We start from the raw sequence: 18,474 nt of genomic DNA, 5'->3' as shown, positions 1-18,474 counted from the left end.
TCCAGATTTTACTAATGTTAATCTTTACAACATTAATTCCGAAATAATATCAAAGCCAGAAATTGTGTGGGTGGCGGTCATTGTAATTATGGTGTTCTTTATTTTAACAAACTTTTATTTCTCTGAATACTTTAACAGAGACTATTTACATATTTAGTTTAATAGATGGGAAAGTGCCTTATTTTTTATATTGTTCATTTGGAGTTACTTTTATACCATGTTTCGAGATCAACAAATGTGGAATGTCCTGATTTGACAAATGTAGATTATGATCAAACTTATATCTCTCATGTTGAGAGCTTTAGCAGCCATGAAGGACTGAATTCTATGGTCATGAATGGTGATCATGGCTCGGTGTATCTGGGGGCATTTAACTCAATACATCACCTTGCAAAGAATTTGTCACATATAAGGACTTACTATTATGACTTCTATAAAGATGCTGTCAATATTAGGTTTCTGCTCATAGATGATGTTAACAATGTTCTCATTGCTTGTGGGGATATGCACAACGGATTGTGCTTTCGTCATGCTTTGGAAAATATAAGGCACAATGTTACCTTATTGAAGGATTTTGAAGAGACTTCAGCTTCGTATATTATGAGCATAAATGGATCGACTGTTGGTCTAGTTTCAAGTTATCAGAATCAAACAAGATTTTACATTGCTCGAACACTCGATGCAGGTTTTGATTATCAATATCAACAATCAATCTCAACTAAAGTTTGGGATCAAGATCTCACTGGTTTTAGGTTACTTTATAACCAAACTGCTGAATCAGAATTTGCAATACGATCAGAGTTATCAGTATCTGAAAAGTTTGTAAACACTTATGTTATAGATTATATATATGCTTTTCTCTATGATGGATTTTCATATTTTGTAACCAAACAACCTAGGAAGATTAACTCGAAAACAAACGAAATTCGACTTGTTCGTGTTTGCCAAAATGATGTCGGTTACTTCAGTTATATGGAGCTGACACTGATTTGCAAATCCGATAGTAGGAAATTCCGCAACCCAATAGATGGTTACTTAGCAAATGTTTCGACTGATTACATAGCTCGAAATAAAATGAGCAATTCTGATTCAAACACTGTCCTTTTCCTGCTCTGTGGATTGGATGACGATGGAAAATCAAATAAATATGCCGTATGTAAATATTCCATGAGCGAATTAAATGCAGCTTTTGATAAAGCGTTTGCTAAATGCAAGTCTGAGCGTGGCAATCGTGGACTGGAATTTTTTTCCAACGGCGAAGAAAATTACTGCGGAATAGGAGGAAATGGTACTATGGGTGATGTTTGTCCCAAGGTTCCGTCGGGTACTGACCATATCCATTCCCAGGAAAAATTTGTGGGGAAAAATATTTTATTAAATAGTAAAGGAGAAGATCTGTCAACACTTGTATCGGCGCCTTCTTCTTTAGCTGTACTGGTCTATGGCAGCAGTACAATATTAGCAATGAGTTTTTCATCTGGCGATATTGGTGTTTATCACATTGGTGCCTACTACAAGCTAGGTGTCCCAAACATCGTTGTTAAAATTACTGATAAACCTTTCACCAAGCATATGGAAGTACAAAAATCCGAAATATATGCAATGACATTTTCTTCTGTTTATAAAATATCGTTAAAAGATTTTTGTACTGTCATACCTACATGTAGACAGTGTGTTATGACAGATTTCTTAGGTTGTGGATATTGCAATGGCCGAAATTGCACAACAAAAGATGCATGTAACGAATTGAGAGGCAATTGGAGCAACAAAACATGTCCCCCTATCGTTACGTCAGTTACACCACATTCAGGACCTGTAGAGGGAGGAACAGATATCACCATATGTGGGCAAGCATTAGGGCACACTACTCGGCATCCACAAATTGTGTCAGTACGCAGTGTCTCTATGGGTAGTTTGGCAAGTTGCCTGACAACGAACAAGGAAAATTATAATAAATTGATATGCAAAACTAAAACAAGGTTAAATTCTACTGGAGATATTGGGAATATCACCACACCTATGTCCATGCATATTTTTGCTGCACTTCCACCATTTGAATCTGATTTTGATCATTTTGAAATAAATAAAACTCTTTCACTTGGAGCTTTCACTTTTAAGATGATTGAATTGTTTGGATTTCACCCCATCAAAGGTCCTAAAAGAGGAGGTACAAAAGTTACGATTTTTGGTAATAATCTTGACATTGGAAGCAAGGCGGATATATTGATTGGAAGCTCACAGTGTGCTATCATGTCTCGTAATTCATCTCAAATTCAATGCAAGACATCTTCTTATCAAGACAACACAGCAAGATCACTTGTTGGGGCACCATCAGTAAAAAGCGAAAATAAAGTGAAAGTTGTGATAGATAATGCAGTAAAATTTGCAGATGATCAATTTTCATATATGCCGAATCCAAATGTATCTGTTCCTAAAGTCCCATTCCGAAGCATAGCCAGGTGATCTTGTTTTATTGTGAAATTAAAACCTTGCGCTATAAGATACCCTGAACAGAACTTCTGCTCATCAAGCAGCAACAACTAGTTTTTAACCTTTTCGGTGGAACTAGCTCCAATTATAATTCTAGATTCTCTTTTTTTATGGATTGTATAAAATATAAATATATAGGCCTATGAAAGCAAACCTAATACAGAAAAATAAATTGATTTTCAGAGTATTGCTTTAGTTTAATCTTAGTGGCAAACCTAATAGGTATTTGATTATATTTACAGTATTTTGTATCTATCGTATCACATACTTAAATAAACAATGTCATTATTGACTAGTTAATGCTATTTGGCCAGTATAATTTAATAACTATGAATATTGTTTTTTCAGTGGAGGCATTCAGATTCGTATACCTGGGTCTAATCTGAATTCAGTTGCAAGTCCTTATGTCACAATAACAATGAGAAGATTGTCTAAAAATGTTGACTGTAGCGTGGTGAAAGATCCAAACAAAGAAGTGGAATATTTGGCATTTTTCACACCACCATTTACTCTAGTGACGGAGAATTATAGAGAAGGTTTGTTAGGATATTATCATGTTTATTTCCATAATTTATTGTAATTTTTTTCTTCAAATTTTACTGTATCATGTATGAAATGGTCTAATTTGTATGCAGGGAGGGAGTACAAGAAATGTTTTCACTATTTTGACTGAAAACCAGTAACTCTGTCTGTGGCTTTGACCAACTTTATATAGTTTTTGTGAACCTGATTATTAATATGTTTTTCTTGGCTGAAATTTTCATTCAAATACTTTGGTTAATATTGCTTCTGACTTTCGTTAGATACCACCTTATAAAGCAACTATCTATTTGTAATATTTTCAAATAAAACTTTTTTAAAATTACAACATTCACCTTTTTGTCTTACTTGACTGGACATTGTTAAAGTGAAAAATCTTTGATATTTCATCAGGTATGTTAACAATCACACTTGATGAGCAAGTTCTGGAAACACCTGGTATTCATGTATATCCTGATCCAGTTTTTGATGAATTTGTATATTCAGAATCAAAAGAAGTGTTTACCATAGACATCAAGGGTAAGCTTGAATATCACCTTATTATTTTCGTTTCCTAACATCTTTTTAATTTTTTAGTATTTCACCTTGGTTATACTTCAGTAGAGGAGATGGCGTTCATCATGTAATTTTATTTATATGGATTGTTTTCATTGTACACAAAAATTTTAGTTATATACCCTGCTACTCCAATTTTAGCAAAATGAATATTGAGACCACGCTTGATTATTAAAGCCAGGCATCAAATTTCAAAACTTGTGGGATTGATAAAAAGGTCATGAATTCTGACCTACTACCTCAATGTCAATACCTACTGAATAAGTAAATCAGTTTTGCCTAGCAACAGGCAATACGGTACAATTCAAGTTAATACCATTAGGTATACTATACAGCTACGTGGCTGAATAAATAAGAAAATGCCACTGATCTAGAATATCGAAAAATCAGTCGACTGATTAAAATAGAGTAAAATTTAGTAATACAGAAAATATTAAAAAATATGATAAAATTGATAATACCTGATGTGATTGCATATTCTTGCACAAAAGATAGAATTCTGGCTAGTGATGCTGGGTCTCGCTTTCACAATTGATCGACATTTTGTTTCAACATAACTTTGACTGTGACCCCCACTAAGTTCTTTCGCGACCCACTGGTTGTTTGGGACCTGCAATTAATAAAAGAGCCCTGGAATGAAGTTCGTTTTATTATCTATCAAAATAAAATCTAGTTTCGTTAGCCATAATGCCAGTTTATGACCAGACACAATCATTAGTCTTTTTTGGTGTTTGGTCAAAGTCCTTCAATTTTGATATAAATGCAACACACCCTACGTGACAAGACAGAAGTCAAGTGCTTACAATATTGACATTGTCAAACAATCCCTAGAGACATTGTCAAAATGGGCATACAAACGTGGTGGCAGAATCAGTTGTACATTTTGACATTTTATTTGAGATCTTTGATCGGTAATCATGAATTTCTAAGCGAAAAAGAATTTTTCTACATCAGGAAGGTTTTACAAGATTCGATTATAGCTATTTTGAATTTTATGACCATGCATTGGAAATGGTTATCTGGTTAGCTATTACCACACCCTGGTTGGCTATTACCACAACCAACCTTTACTGGTGTCTGATCAAAAATGTACAGTCTTTAATATGATTATGCCATCTCATCAGCTTTCTCCTAAAGATATGTAAGAAAAATCATATCTGAAAAAAATCACTCTGTTTTGTGTACTGAACTACCTACTATAATATGGATACAAAATAGTTGTATTTTTCTCAGAATATGAAATTCATTTATTACATTGTTTTCCAGGGCAAGATCTTGACAATGGCTGTCAAACATATGTTGAAGATTCTAATTTGAAGTGCGATTACCAGATATATATCGGCGATTTAATCTGCCCAGATTTATCAGTCAATGATGAAGCACTGGTTTGTAAAGGTATTATGATCCTTCATAAAAATACCGTAGTATACGAAACAGTTTTACATATTTAATCACAGAAAGCAGTTACTTTTTTATGGTTAACGTTGAATACTGAATGATTCATTATGCAGTCTTCTTGTGGCACAAAAAATAAAATTGTTCCTGTGGATGCATGTTTCTTGCAATGAAATAAAATAACCCTTTTTTTAAAAAATAAAATTGAACTAGCATCTGAAGCTTTTTCATTTTCAACTTCAAAATATCCCCTACATTGAATGCTCTCACTGCTCTGCTGGTCAACTGTTATAACCCTTAGTAGGTATAGGCAAAATTTAATATTTTCACTGAATCGAATAGTTCGAATATTTTTATTGAATAGGCCTATCGAATATTGGAATAGTTTTGATCAACAGCCACAGGCAGCTGTGGTCAATGTCTCATGCTCATTTAGAAATTGAAAGGATATCATATGAATTGAAAATAAATAAAACAAAAACACCATAACATAAATATCATTACTCAAATTTTACGTCTTTGTGTGATTGTGAAACGGACTGTGTGCAGTATGCAGTAACATGCATTGTTATTTTTTTTTATTCATGCAGCTAAAAGATCATACATTGCGAATAACACAGACAATAAAGTTTTTCCTGTTACTGTTTATATGGGAAACCTGAAGAAACAGGTCGGATTAATTGATATATCTCGTTCGAATACTGGAACAATTGTCGGTGTTATCTGTGGAGTAAGTATTAAACAGCTCTATATTTTGAATAAACATTTTTTACTTTTGATATAGTTTGATTGGGAGTTGATTTGATAATTTTACCCAATAGAATTATCAATGATACTAATCTATCTATAATATTATTTTAACTTGGACTCAGCTTTTACAATTTTCTGCTTCTGTACAGAAGAATATTGACTAAAGCAAAGAGCCTGTTTTGAATATTTGTTGATTGCGTTCAATTATTTACTACGGTAATTGGATTTGTAGAATTATAAATTTATTCCCCTTCACCTATCTGGGCATGACAGCTCAATTTTGTTATTATTAGTGGAGCTATGCTTTTTCATATTAGGTTGTGAAACTTAGAAAAGCGGCATTTTGAATGTGCTTCTAAAATAAGCTGAAATATTCATAATAATTTCATTGCTTTCTAATTTGAAACAATCACGCATATTAGTTTCTTAATAAATTTCATTCATCAGAGCCCCTGCCTTGAATAAATTGTTTTCCCCATGAGACTTCTATTGACGTCATACCAATACCTGTCTATTTTTGTCCGATAATTTTATATATTACATTTATAGCACCAGCATAGTGAAGTCAGTCTAATCATGATCACTTATATGGTCATTTCGATCACCTACTATAGTAATAACCTTGACAATTTGACTTCCTTAAAATTTTCTACATCTATGATGATTTGATGAGTGATGACACATCCTACATAAAGGAAATATTGTTATATAAAATCAGAAAATGACAATTTTTTGTCTCTGTTTCTGAATCCACTTTCCAGCTTGCACCCTCGGCCATGGTAGCTAACCAAACTTTTTTCTAAATCCCGCAACCTGACAACCAGACATATTATGTTGTCATGCCTAGATAAGTAAGGAGAAATAATTTCATCAGTCTTCAGAAATAGTTAAGGAACTAATTGACTACAGAGGCATTAAACAGATTACAGAATTATAAAACCATTGATTTAGAAGGGCTAAATTTATATGTAGCTTCTCTCACATTTAAATAAAACGTCAACTTCTATTTGTTTTCTCATAACCATTAATATATTGTATTTGTAGATATTTGCATATCAATTTGCAGAGAAATCGAATTTTGATTAATAGCAACTGAAATTTGTGTTAGAATAGTGTCAGGCTTATCCTTAACCAGTCTCTATGCTTTAGTAATTGTATCTTCAAAGAGAGCAAAAATATTACTTGATTTTAAATTAATGACTTTTATACGTATGTATGCATAGATATATTTGAAAGGTCTATTCGTGTGTGCCCTGTCACTGATATAGCTAAACCTACATGACCTAGAATAAAATATATTTGGACATTTTTACTGACATTGAAACTATGTTTCAGGTGCTGCTGACACTGCTGGTTATTGGGTGTGTTTTTTTCATCTGCAGATGTATCAAGAAGAAAAAGAAATTGGTTTCATCACCTGGCAATAATGGGAATAATCTTGGAGTACATTATACACATCACAACGAGTATGAATCACTTTTATTTTACCTGTTTTTTTGTTTGTTTGTAAGATTGACCAGTGAAGCATCAACCTATCATATATTGTATGTGGCAGCTTGAAGGCTTAACTTTTGTGAAATATTTTGTTTTATTATGTTCACAATCGCCCCTACAGATATGAATATTGCTTTATCGATCGACACATGCTGGTATCCCCATCTATATTAGGACTTTTAATAGTGATATAAACCATATTTCAGGTTTTGTCACTCCTGTGTACATTGCTTATATCATGTATATATCACCCTTTTTGTTGACAGATGAGTCAAAGTAAACTCTGTCTATATCGCGGCACACCCATTTCTTATACTAAAGGTTAATTTCTGCATATGTAACGCTGAAATTCTCTTTTATTTTACTGATTTTTTACAGCTGTCTCCTGATTTGCGCAATATTCAGATTTGTTTTTGTAATATATCTTAAGTACATATCATGGCTTTGTTTCTTTACACTGTCCTCATTATGATTATTAACAAATTTGCCTACAGACATGAAAATGAGCAACATGGTAATGAAGACAGAGTTCCACTCCTTAGTATTAGTTCAATAAGACAGAGATTACCATCGGATTTATTGAATGAAATCACACCTTTGCTTATTGAGTCATCTCAGCTTGAATATGACAAGGATAATATTATTGGTAAATTAATATTTTGATACCACAGAAAAGTACGGCTTAACTAAAGAATTCTGTGAATAAAAATACAATATTTGTACTGATACTAATATGATACTAGAATTACCGGTATAACCATTGTTGTTTAATAGTTTTCAGAGATGTTAATAATGTGTTTTATGGCTTTTTTTTCGATCAATTTTCTCGGATCTTAATTTTGTTGCATAACGAAGCAAATTGGTATTTTGGGAGATTATATACCTGCCTCTCGTATTTTGATTGATTATTGTAAACACTATTAGCCATTGTATTGGTGGTAGCAGGTCCAATATAATAATTTAAGAATGTTTTCAACAAAGATAAATAGTGACTTCTAGTAATAATTCATTGTGGTTTGCATTTTACAACACAGCAATTTCTTGAATCTGTCATTTTTTAATCCTTTTTTCATTCCATGTTGTAGGCAAAGGGAATTTTGGCATGGTTTTTCATGGAACTTATTATCCTGCTGATGGTGTCACTGATCGAGTGAGAGTTGCAATTAAAACAATGTCAAGAATTGAGGATTATCATTCTATTGAACTCTTTCTCAAGGAAGGTGAATAAAAATATTACCTTTACTGGTATATTGTTGGAAGTTTGATTTTTTAATTATTAATTTTTTCACGATACACCAAATTTTGTGATATTCAGTGCGGCATTAAATTTTTTTTGTTTTGTTATTTTTAAATATTGAATTATTATTATTCAGTCATTTTTTCTGTGATTAGAAAAACCTATTGTTTGATGAGTCTCGTGTAGAATTCATGAGCACTTAGTTTACAACATAGGTCGACTTTTTGGCGGGCCACAAATTATTTCCACTTGAAAAAACTTTTTGTTTTGTGTTGATAGAACGCTGTAACTTGCCATATCGTCCATATCGTATTTCTAATAGTAAATGTAATCAAGTTGATATAACAAAATGAGATTGTATAGAAATATATGTTTTTCATTACATCAAAGTTTTTATTTTTTCAGCCCTTTTGATGAAAGATTTTGAAGATGAACATGTTTTAACGTTGATTGGTGTTTTGCTGGAAGATTATTCCTCTCCATTCGTTGTCCTGCCATTCATGAAGCATGGGGATTTACTGATGTTTATTCGAAATCCTAGTAACAGGTTTGATTTATTGGGCTTAAGTTTCTTGATCTATATTTGTATTTTGTGAAATCGAAAATTTCCAATTCTACTCAATATTTTTGCTCTATTGTTCTTAATGAGCTTGTTAGCCGAAAAGTGGTTGAAGTTATAGACTTAACTATGATAGCTATAGCTGCCCTTCTCCTCACCCATGTTGTTATAAATTATGGTAGGCAATGCCAAACCGGAAAGATTTTAGTCATCCCGAAATAAAGTAGCTTAGCACCAGATGGTTGTAAATAGCCTTGATTGGAGCAATAGGCATATAAAGATCTGAAGAAATTTTTTTGAGAATATCTTTGCTTGATGAAATCGAAATTTTTGAAAAATCTATTCCGAATGATGAATTAGAAGCGGTAGAAGTTAATTAAATTTGACTTTAAATGAATTCCAGCAAATTTTTTTTCAACTTCATACTAATTATATAGATCGAGGGTGTGCAACCTGTAGCCCATGGGCCAAATGCGGCACATGCTGAAGTGCCAATTTTGAATGGTGCGCGGCCGGCGTAACGAGTTTCTAATTTAGTTTAATCTTTCATGTGCGAGTAATTCCAATCCCTTTTTGTTGCAAAGCCGCTGCCCTCCAATTTATTATCTATGCCTATGACAGTACAATGCCCCAACAGCTAGCTTGTGCGAAGTGAACTACGCATGTCATAAGATCAATAACTAAAACTTTTATGTCTGTAAAAATGTATGTTAAAAAAAGGTACAACCCGCGGTTTTACTCAATATTTTGCCCTTCTGTAACAATAGTTGCACACCCCTAATATAGACCATGACTGACCAAGGAAATATAAAACATCTCAGTTTTACTTTATTACTATGGGTAGTTGGGCTGCAAAGCTCAGTCATCCCAAGAAAGTTTTATCATTTTTTTTACTTCAGACCTACAATCAAAGATCTCATAGGATTTGGTTTGCAAGCATGTAAAGGAATGAAGTATTTAGCATTTAAACGATTTGTTCATCGTGATCTTGCTGCAAGGAACTGTATGCTGGATGAAGACTTTACTGTAAAGGTAATTCAGTTAATTTTTTTCTCAGTCTGTAAAAGTAGTTTTACTGTGAGTGGCGGTGACTTTGTGGTTGAAGCGCCAGACTTATCGTAACTATGATGACATCACGAGTTGATAATTACAGTTTCAAATCCCATGCTCACCACCTTACTCAGGGTGTAATAAATTGGGTATGAGATGCCAGACTGGAAATATACCGGATGAAACTGATCTTTCCAAACTAATAGCTCTTTACCTAACACCAATATGTTAATTAAACAGATAAGTTGGTCTTAATTTGTAACATTTTGACGTTGTACTTCTTTGTCTTTTCAATAGTAAGTAGTTACATAGAATTCTGAGGTACATTTTGGAACATATTTCCAGCTCTGTATCTCTTAAATAAAATTTTTTGAAGTTCTTTTTATAATTTCAAGTTTAAAAAAAAATGTATATTATCTCCTGCCCAAATATGAGGATACTATATAGTTTCCACTTTAATTGAAGTTATTTTTGCATGATTTTCAATTTTTGAAATCATGAGACCAACGAAGTAAAATCCTATTGATTGCTTTTCTCCTTTCACTTAATTATAGGATTACCTCGATTAAGTAAATCATATTGAGTATTAGGTCATTACATCATACAAAGCAAATAATGTAGGTGTTTATCATCAATGTTAATGACATGAATAAAAGAAATACCTCAGCTTGAACATGGCAAAAACACCATGCTGGAAGGCAAATTTGATCACACAAAATAAATCACTCATCAATTTCCACGTATAATATATGGAAAAAATATTTTCCATCTTTTTTTGCTCATTTGATTGGAGTTTGAAGAATTAATAGTAATTGCGACTGTTTTATAATATAATACTAGATGTGCTCGATGACTACTTCTCAAACTTTTGGTGTTATTGAGCCTGTGATGAGGTTGTCTATTATTTACGGAGCCTCAGAATAAATTTATAAAAATAAAAACAAGAAAATACATTGTTACTTAACGATTAATGTTTGTGAGTAAATTAAAATTTCTTTATTTAATGACTCGGATGTATTTGCTGCTTTATACTTAAAAATATCCAAATTGTAGCAACAAGGCGATGGTAATTGAACTATGGCATTATCTATCGGAACTCGTATGTAATGTCATAGTCAAATTGCCAACTTGCTGTTTCTGCGCTATCGTTGACAAATTTTATTAATGCCGTTATTGCCTCCTTGGACAGCATTAGTCAACTCAGTATTTTATTAGGTAAAGAATATATCGCAGAGCCCCTGGGCTTTTTTCACAGAGCCATGGGGCCTCATTTAGAGCACTTTGAGAACCTATGTACTAGGCCACTACTTCTGCGTGAAGTCATTTAACATTGTATATTGTTAACTCTTATTCAATATGCAGCATTATGACAAAATGGTGATCTTATTGAAAGGAGCCGCCTTCCATAATAGTGTGTCAACTAGGCACAAATCATAAAATTCAACTTCAGAGTTGAATACAGAGTCTTAGATTAAGTAAATAATTTTGAAATGTTTTTGCTTCTTTCCACTCTTTAAAAATATCTGACCCAATAACTGAATTTCTCTTTTTATGGTTCAATGTGCTGTTTTAGGTTGCAGACTTTGGTCTGGCACGAGACATCTATGAAAAAGAATATTACAAACCTCATGATAGAATTGGAAGAATGCCTGTGAAATGGATGGCACTAGAGAGCTTACAGCAACAGAAATTTAATACAAAAACTGATGTGTGGTCGTTTGGAATTCTGATGTGGGAATTGCTTACACGAGGTGTTACTCCTTACCCAGATGTCGATGCATTTGATGTGTGCGAGTAAGAAAATCTTTTTTATGTATTCCTAGTAAAATCAAATAAAATCACAGCATATCTATTTTACAGCCTATAAGTTTTATAAGTTACAGCCTATATAAGCTCATTGATTTTTCGTCTTAATTATCTTAAGCTATCTACTTGATGGTCGTCGATTAAAACAACCTGAATATTGTCCTCATGAACTATACAAAATCATGTTGCGATGTTGGGCTCCCAGTGCCAATGACAGACCAACATTTGAAGAACTTGTTGACTTGATAACTGTAATTCACATGAATGTCCATGGTGTGCACTATCCAGGTTAGAACTAATTTTATATTTTGTCTTAAACTTTCCATGAAAATTTTTTACCAGTAGAGTGAAATAGTTCACTAATTTGCCAGATTTAACATAATGAGTCTTGAACGTCTTGATGTCATTCCCCTTGAACTGCAGTCCAAAATTGAACTATAATCTCCAATAAGTTCTACTAAGATTGCCAACCAATTACTGACATACAAATGTAGAAATTTGAAAACATGTGTTGGGAAATGGGTAAAGGTGCCCAGAACATTTGAGACAGGGATGTTCATCTTTTGTCAGTGGGCCATATAACCAACTTCAGACATCTAGCTGGGCCACATGAAAAGAATCGCTCAGCCTTTCAGTAATAAAAGCACCAAGCAAAACGGTGAAAGAATTAACGCAGCAAGAAGAGCAAAAAACATTTTTTATTTTTCACCCATATGGGCGACTTTTTAAACGTAAACTATCGGATTAGGATTTTATGTTTGATGGGGCAAAAATCTGAGTGTTGACAACTTGACAATGACCACCTGTTAATAGACACAAAATAAAACTTCATACATAGCAATGACCATGGACTATGTGGACTATGGACTATGACATAGGACTATGTTACCTATATTCGATAATAATATGACTATATTTCCATAATATATTACAGGACTGGATATAACCTATGTTAATCTGGATCATCATCCATACCCATCCATGCTGAGAACCTCGGAAAGTGCAAGCACAGGAGACTCTGTATTTTCTCCAGGTTGTAATATATTTACTGAAGTTAAGTTATTCTTTTTCTAGTTTATATTTGCAATAACCGTCTTTTAATTGTTATTCCAGATTCTGGACTTCACAAGCCAATTTCAGCCATTACTGAAAAGGTAATAATATGTTTATATTGTGTTTGTATTTTTGTTAATAGCTCTAAGATTTGATAGAATTGGTAAATTGTATATGTGACTAGTAACTTGCATTCTTGTTTCTCTGTCAAATTCGCTCAAAAGGTCTTCAAAATGGGCATATTAAGCAGTGTGAGATTAAGGATCAATTAACTACTAGAACGGCTCATAATGACAGTCATGCCTGGCCATGCTGATGCCTTTCTGGACTTTGGGGTTATTTATAAAACTTGTATGTATGTATGTATGTTTATTCGTCTCGTAATAGTGATACATAAATAAATGAACAATTATTATTATTTAAGACGGGATGCATGTGCAAGACCGTGCTGGCCTAAAACACAAATGTGCGGCATGCTCCTCTTAACTTAACTTGGAACTTAATGAATACAAATATTGCAATTACGGTAGTATGCAATATAGTCAATATGCGAATGGTCCAATGTGTGTTGGTGTCTCAGTCTCTCTGTTAGTCAATAATTTGAATTTGTACTAATGCTGTAAAAATATATCAAATTACTCAACACGTGTGATGTGTTTTAATTTTTTCACTGACTACAGGATGAAGAAGGTTACCTTGTGCCATCAACATCTGAAACTCCAAGTTTCCTCACTGGTGGTACAACATCATCACATCTGAATGAATCCAAGGAACAAGCAATATCTGGCGTGTCTCAGAGTAGTCCTGGTGTTCTCAATAAATCACCCATGCACCATCAAGACAAACCTGCAGAAAATACTTACGTTGATCAATCGAAGGGAGCTTCAGCTAATCCTTCCGTTAGTGCTTTAAAGCAGTCTTCTTTCGTTGTCCCTGATTCCCCGGTAACCTCAAGGCCTCGTTTGAAAGAAAGTATGCCTCAAGAACCCATGTATGTCAACGAAACTGATAGTGAGTATTCAACAGTTTTTGGCTTAGTTTCAGATTAGATATCTGAATATTAGGATTCTCTCAAAGGAAACATGTTGAACTCATAGCTCTATAACAATTAACAATACTAGAACGAAACATGGGATTACATGACAAGAATAACTCGATGGTCATATTTAGTAGTGTATGTCACTACGTAAGCTACATTAACATGACATGCTCCACACAAATCTAATACATAATTTTCTTGAAACGCCAAAAATAACGCTAGTTGCAGTCGTCTAACGCCTGAAACATGAAAAAAGAGTAAGAGCTCATTCCTAAAATGGAATCAGTTGTTGGTAATAGGGGTGACTATGTTTCCTATCACTGGAACTCGAATATACGGTTTTCATAGCTTTCATGTGCTATAAGCAATATATGTAATGTTCAACCTTATTTACAACTCGTTTTTATAAAATTGGCGTTTACTGAATAATGAATTAGGGATTTCTCTAAGGCATTTGATGGGGAAAGCATTCTGGACAACATATTGATTTTTTTTGGGGTGAAATCGATGAGAATTATTGAGTTATTTTATGCTATCTAAAACGGAATCAAAGCATGAAAAATAACAATCATCACAAGGGGATCCAAAGCTAAACAATAACAGATTAAACATTCGGTTTTAATATACTCCAGGAAACATGCAAATTTTTTCCTTCTGTCATTTGTGGTCGGCTCTTTGTAGATGTGAAAAGGCTATAAATGAACGTTTCTTATAATGTTCATAGCTTTCTGAGATATCAGCATTTCTCCATCCTATAGTGTGATATAAAACAAATCAGCATAAGTTCCTTCCAGTTACAGATAGTCCATTCATTGGCCAGATAAAGATAGTCTTATTTACATTCGAAATGCTGACATACTATTTCGGTATACTCTTTACAATTTTTTTTCAATCTTAATAATGCTGAACATCGAAGGAGGACAGGCATAGTACCATACCGTTCGTGTATTCACAGTGAATGTATTGATGTAATACAAAGATTGTTTTACTTGCTCAATTTATTCCCTTCATTTACTATTTCCAGGTACTGAAGATATCTCAAAAAATCTGCCTTCAAATAGTTACTACAATGTCAATGATATGGAAGATGGTTTAATATCAAATCCTACATATGCAGAAGGTGGTGATCAGCTTTTCAAACCAAAAAATCGTAACAACGGAAATAATCGCGAATGAAATCTATGCTCAGACTTCTTATAAGTGAAATAGTTCATAGACAATGTGTCTTTGATGTATTTGTATACTATATCAATCATCTTAAGGGGCTCTGTACCGTCATCGAGGTAGTAATATAAGTTCATTTTATAAAGCAATATATATATATATCTATAATTTATCATGTAAATTCATCATTATGTATATGTTTACTAAAATGACACAAATTATTTGCACATGCCTCAAGTGCCTTGGCAATTTCACTACGTCCACATCCGAATCCAGCAGTAAAATGAAATTTTTCAACTTTTTTCTACTATGCCGGTACATGAAGATCATTTTCTAATTTCAGTATTCAACTTTTCGTAAAATATTACTGAAGTTATTTGATATATACAACTAATTTTTTTGTAGTTAAATAATTTATAAGTGTCCAAATAATGGTGCTTTTTTGTAGGTGTTTCATTTAATTTTTAAATGTCGAAGTGACTCTGCCATAGCAAAATAACTTTTCACTTTTAGCACACATTGGTGCAAAAATACACCTATGCATTTTTCGAGAGATTGCGAAAGGGCATTTTTTAATATGACAAAAACATCAATACATGGTAAATATAAACTCGGCAAATTGTTTTGTGATAATTTCGATATGTGGCTGCTGGTGAATCAGCAGTCAAGAGACCGAGTTAGACATGCTGCTGCAGTATAATGTAGGCCAGAACAATTTTCATACCTTGATGGTAGAAACCAAGCACAAAGGTATATTATTTCTCGTGATTGAGTATGCAGATGAGTATATGCTTTGTTTACAGTCTGGGAATAAATTTCTTGCTTTAATACATCCACACTTCAAAGTAAGTGCTGGTATATGCTGAGTGGTGCAGATTGGACTAGGTTATTGTGATCAGTTGGATATTGAAATCTCTTTAGCAAAAACACATCCACCAAAAATAGCAACAGTAATGTGGAAAAATAAACAATGCAGTTTTCTCATGAAACTATAACTAATCGTTGTTTCAATCCTGTAGAACGCAGCTAATTAATTGCTTATAAATAAAATAAGAATGTGTACGTTTTAGGCTATATTTTGTAACCTTGTCGCCAAAACAGTTGATGTTTGTACACAGCTTTACATAAATATAAACCTATATGAGACGGTCGATATTTATGGGATTACCTTACTGGTCCATATTGACTGAAAACTATTGTATGACACGATGCTAAATTATATCCACAATAGCACCACTTGGGCTGGGAATGGTTGTTCGGTTAACCGATTTTATATGGTTAACGGTTACGATTTTTTCGAACATTAACTGACATCTCTGGTACAAATCACCTTTATGATGTACAATTTTTTGCAAAAATGATTAGTTAATTGCAAATTAATCTCCCACGGAGTTTTATTCTAAATAATTTCACCAACTGTACACACCAAAAAAATGTAAAATATATTGCTAGTATATATTGCTGATTATGAAAATTTGGCAAGAAGTTTAGAATCAGTTTCCGGTCAGAATATATCGTTCGCGATTATATTGCAAGAGCGTCTATTCAATTTTGTCGTGTCGAATACACTATCTGATGGTACATTCCTATTGTATCGTACGGAACTGATAAAGCTAGTAGGTAACTCCTGATCGAAGTTGATGCTGTTTTTCTTTAAGCTATCTGAAAGTGAAAGTTGCACATTCATCACTAAAAGTTCTGTATAATAAATGACATTTAACTACGGAATCGGTTTTACTGTAATACTGCCATGGGTCCGAAGAATGCTGCTATTACAGTAGAGATGCGATGAGACTATCACGATCCGTGAACAATTTCGAGCGATACCAGGATAAGATCACGCGAAATTGCCTGGATTCTCAAGTGCATCACCGTAAGGAAATTCCACTCTATTTGAAATGGTGAGAAGGCATATCAGGTGCGAATTCTTTGGGAACAAACTATACTCTATCTTAAGACGATAAGAGATTGTTTATTGGACACGAAATGAACAAATAAAGGCCTACAGTGATACCTCGGTAGTCGAACATAATTCGTTCAGAATGGGTATTCGAGTACCGTGACTTTTTCCCCATAAGAAACAGAGCAATTACTTCAATCCGTTTCTATTTATTCCAAAATTGTGCACCTTGTGCCGTCTCGCTTTCGTGCTAGTCGTGAAGATTGCCTTTCCGGTTGTCTACTGTGACAGATTGCATACCCGTACCCTACTAGCTTTCGTGTTCCTATATTTGAGCACCGCTTTTTTGTTGAAGAAAAAATAGCGTACAGCCAAGGGAGCTGAAGTATCATATATGGACCAGACATAAGCAAAGTACGACACGCGGGACAAATCCGGCCCGTTGAGTAATTCATTCTGGCCTTCCTGATGCTGCCACAACCAAACTGAAATCAACTTTTGATGTTTCAGCTCAAGGAATTTGTTAAGATTGCGGTTAAATTTAGTTTTCGCACGAAGCATAGTGTTTTCCACCTTTTCTTTGTGACACTGTAAATATTGTTCATAGAATGTAACTATTTATCTCACACTTACATGGCCCGTCAGTCTAGATGGGCAAAATTTTGGCTCCTTGTTCAAAAACCTTGGTCACCCCTGCTATAAACCTAACATCCAAAAGATAGAAGTCCATTGTGTTGTTTTTATGAAAGCAACAAAGTGAACCGATAAGCTGATTTTGGACGTGACCTTTATAGTTTTTTATCTATTCCACTACTTTATATAGACTGATGGAGTCTGCACATGCATCGATGCAAGCAATTTACTTAACAGTACATCCAGCGGTGGGATTCAAAATTTTTGTCAGCCGGTTCCTTCACAAAAGTTATATTTTTTAGCCGGTTCTATTACAAACAGAACATTGACAGTAACCGGTAATGCTAATCGGTTCGCTGATCTCATTAAATTTCGTGAGACTGAGTACATCACAGGTCTGAATTGGTATTCAGAATTTTCCGAGGAGAATAACTAAACGACATAACTTCAATGATAATAGTCACTGGATAGTGACGCAGTATTACGCAGCCTCACGAACTGTTAACCATTTTAATCTGTTGGATATTGTACCACACAATGTCCATTGTTGATTTACTGCTCTAATGTCATCGGACGAGCTTGGTAATAATGTCTTGAAAACGAGTTGGTTTGCTGCTGATGACTCACTTCATTCTATCCAGCCCACAGTATCCGGCCTACTTCAACAATAGTTGGCTCGTGATGAGTATTACGTCCTTGTGAGCAAAGATTGCCAAGTAAAAGGTGTGAATAAGTATTAAGGTTTATAGGTATTAGGTAGCTTAATTTAATAGATTTCTCGCCATTTAAGCATTCGATTTGAATACTAT

General features: G+C 33.8%; 1 protein-coding gene across 2 annotated transcripts; it reads left to right on the top strand.

Annotated features, from left to right (window-relative positions):
* The first annotated feature begins 119 nt into the window (after positions 1-119).
* On the top strand, positions 120-15,730 carry LOC120342223 (hepatocyte growth factor receptor-like). Of its 2 annotated transcripts, none has more exons than XM_078109790.1 (16): positions 120-2,459; positions 2,839-3,026; positions 3,424-3,549; positions 4,852-4,980; positions 5,571-5,710; positions 7,066-7,196; positions 7,719-7,870; positions 8,310-8,444; positions 8,867-9,008; positions 9,920-10,052; positions 11,644-11,864; positions 11,995-12,164; positions 12,811-12,909; positions 12,990-13,030; positions 13,610-13,920; positions 14,993-15,133. In XM_078109790.1, exons 1-16 carry the CDS (start codon positions 166-168, stop codon positions 14,997-14,999), a joined length of 4,419 nt encoding a protein of 1,472 aa, XP_077965916.1. In that variant the 5' UTR covers positions 120-165; the 3' UTR covers positions 15,000-15,133. The 2 variants fall into 2 exon arrangements, with proteins under 2 accessions (XP_077965916.1, XP_039266906.2); XM_039410972.2 differs by having other exon boundaries at positions 121-2,459; positions 13,610-13,940; positions 14,993-15,730.
* Positions 15,731-18,474: the final 2,744 nt, after the last annotated feature.

Source organism: Styela clava, chromosome 1, assembly GCF_964204865.1.
Source record: "Styela clava chromosome 1, kaStyClav1.hap1.2, whole genome shotgun sequence".
Classification (NCBI taxonomy): domain Eukaryota; kingdom Metazoa; phylum Chordata; class Ascidiacea; order Stolidobranchia; family Styelidae; genus Styela; species Styela clava.
This window is presented reverse-complemented; position numbering and strand designations above follow the sequence as displayed.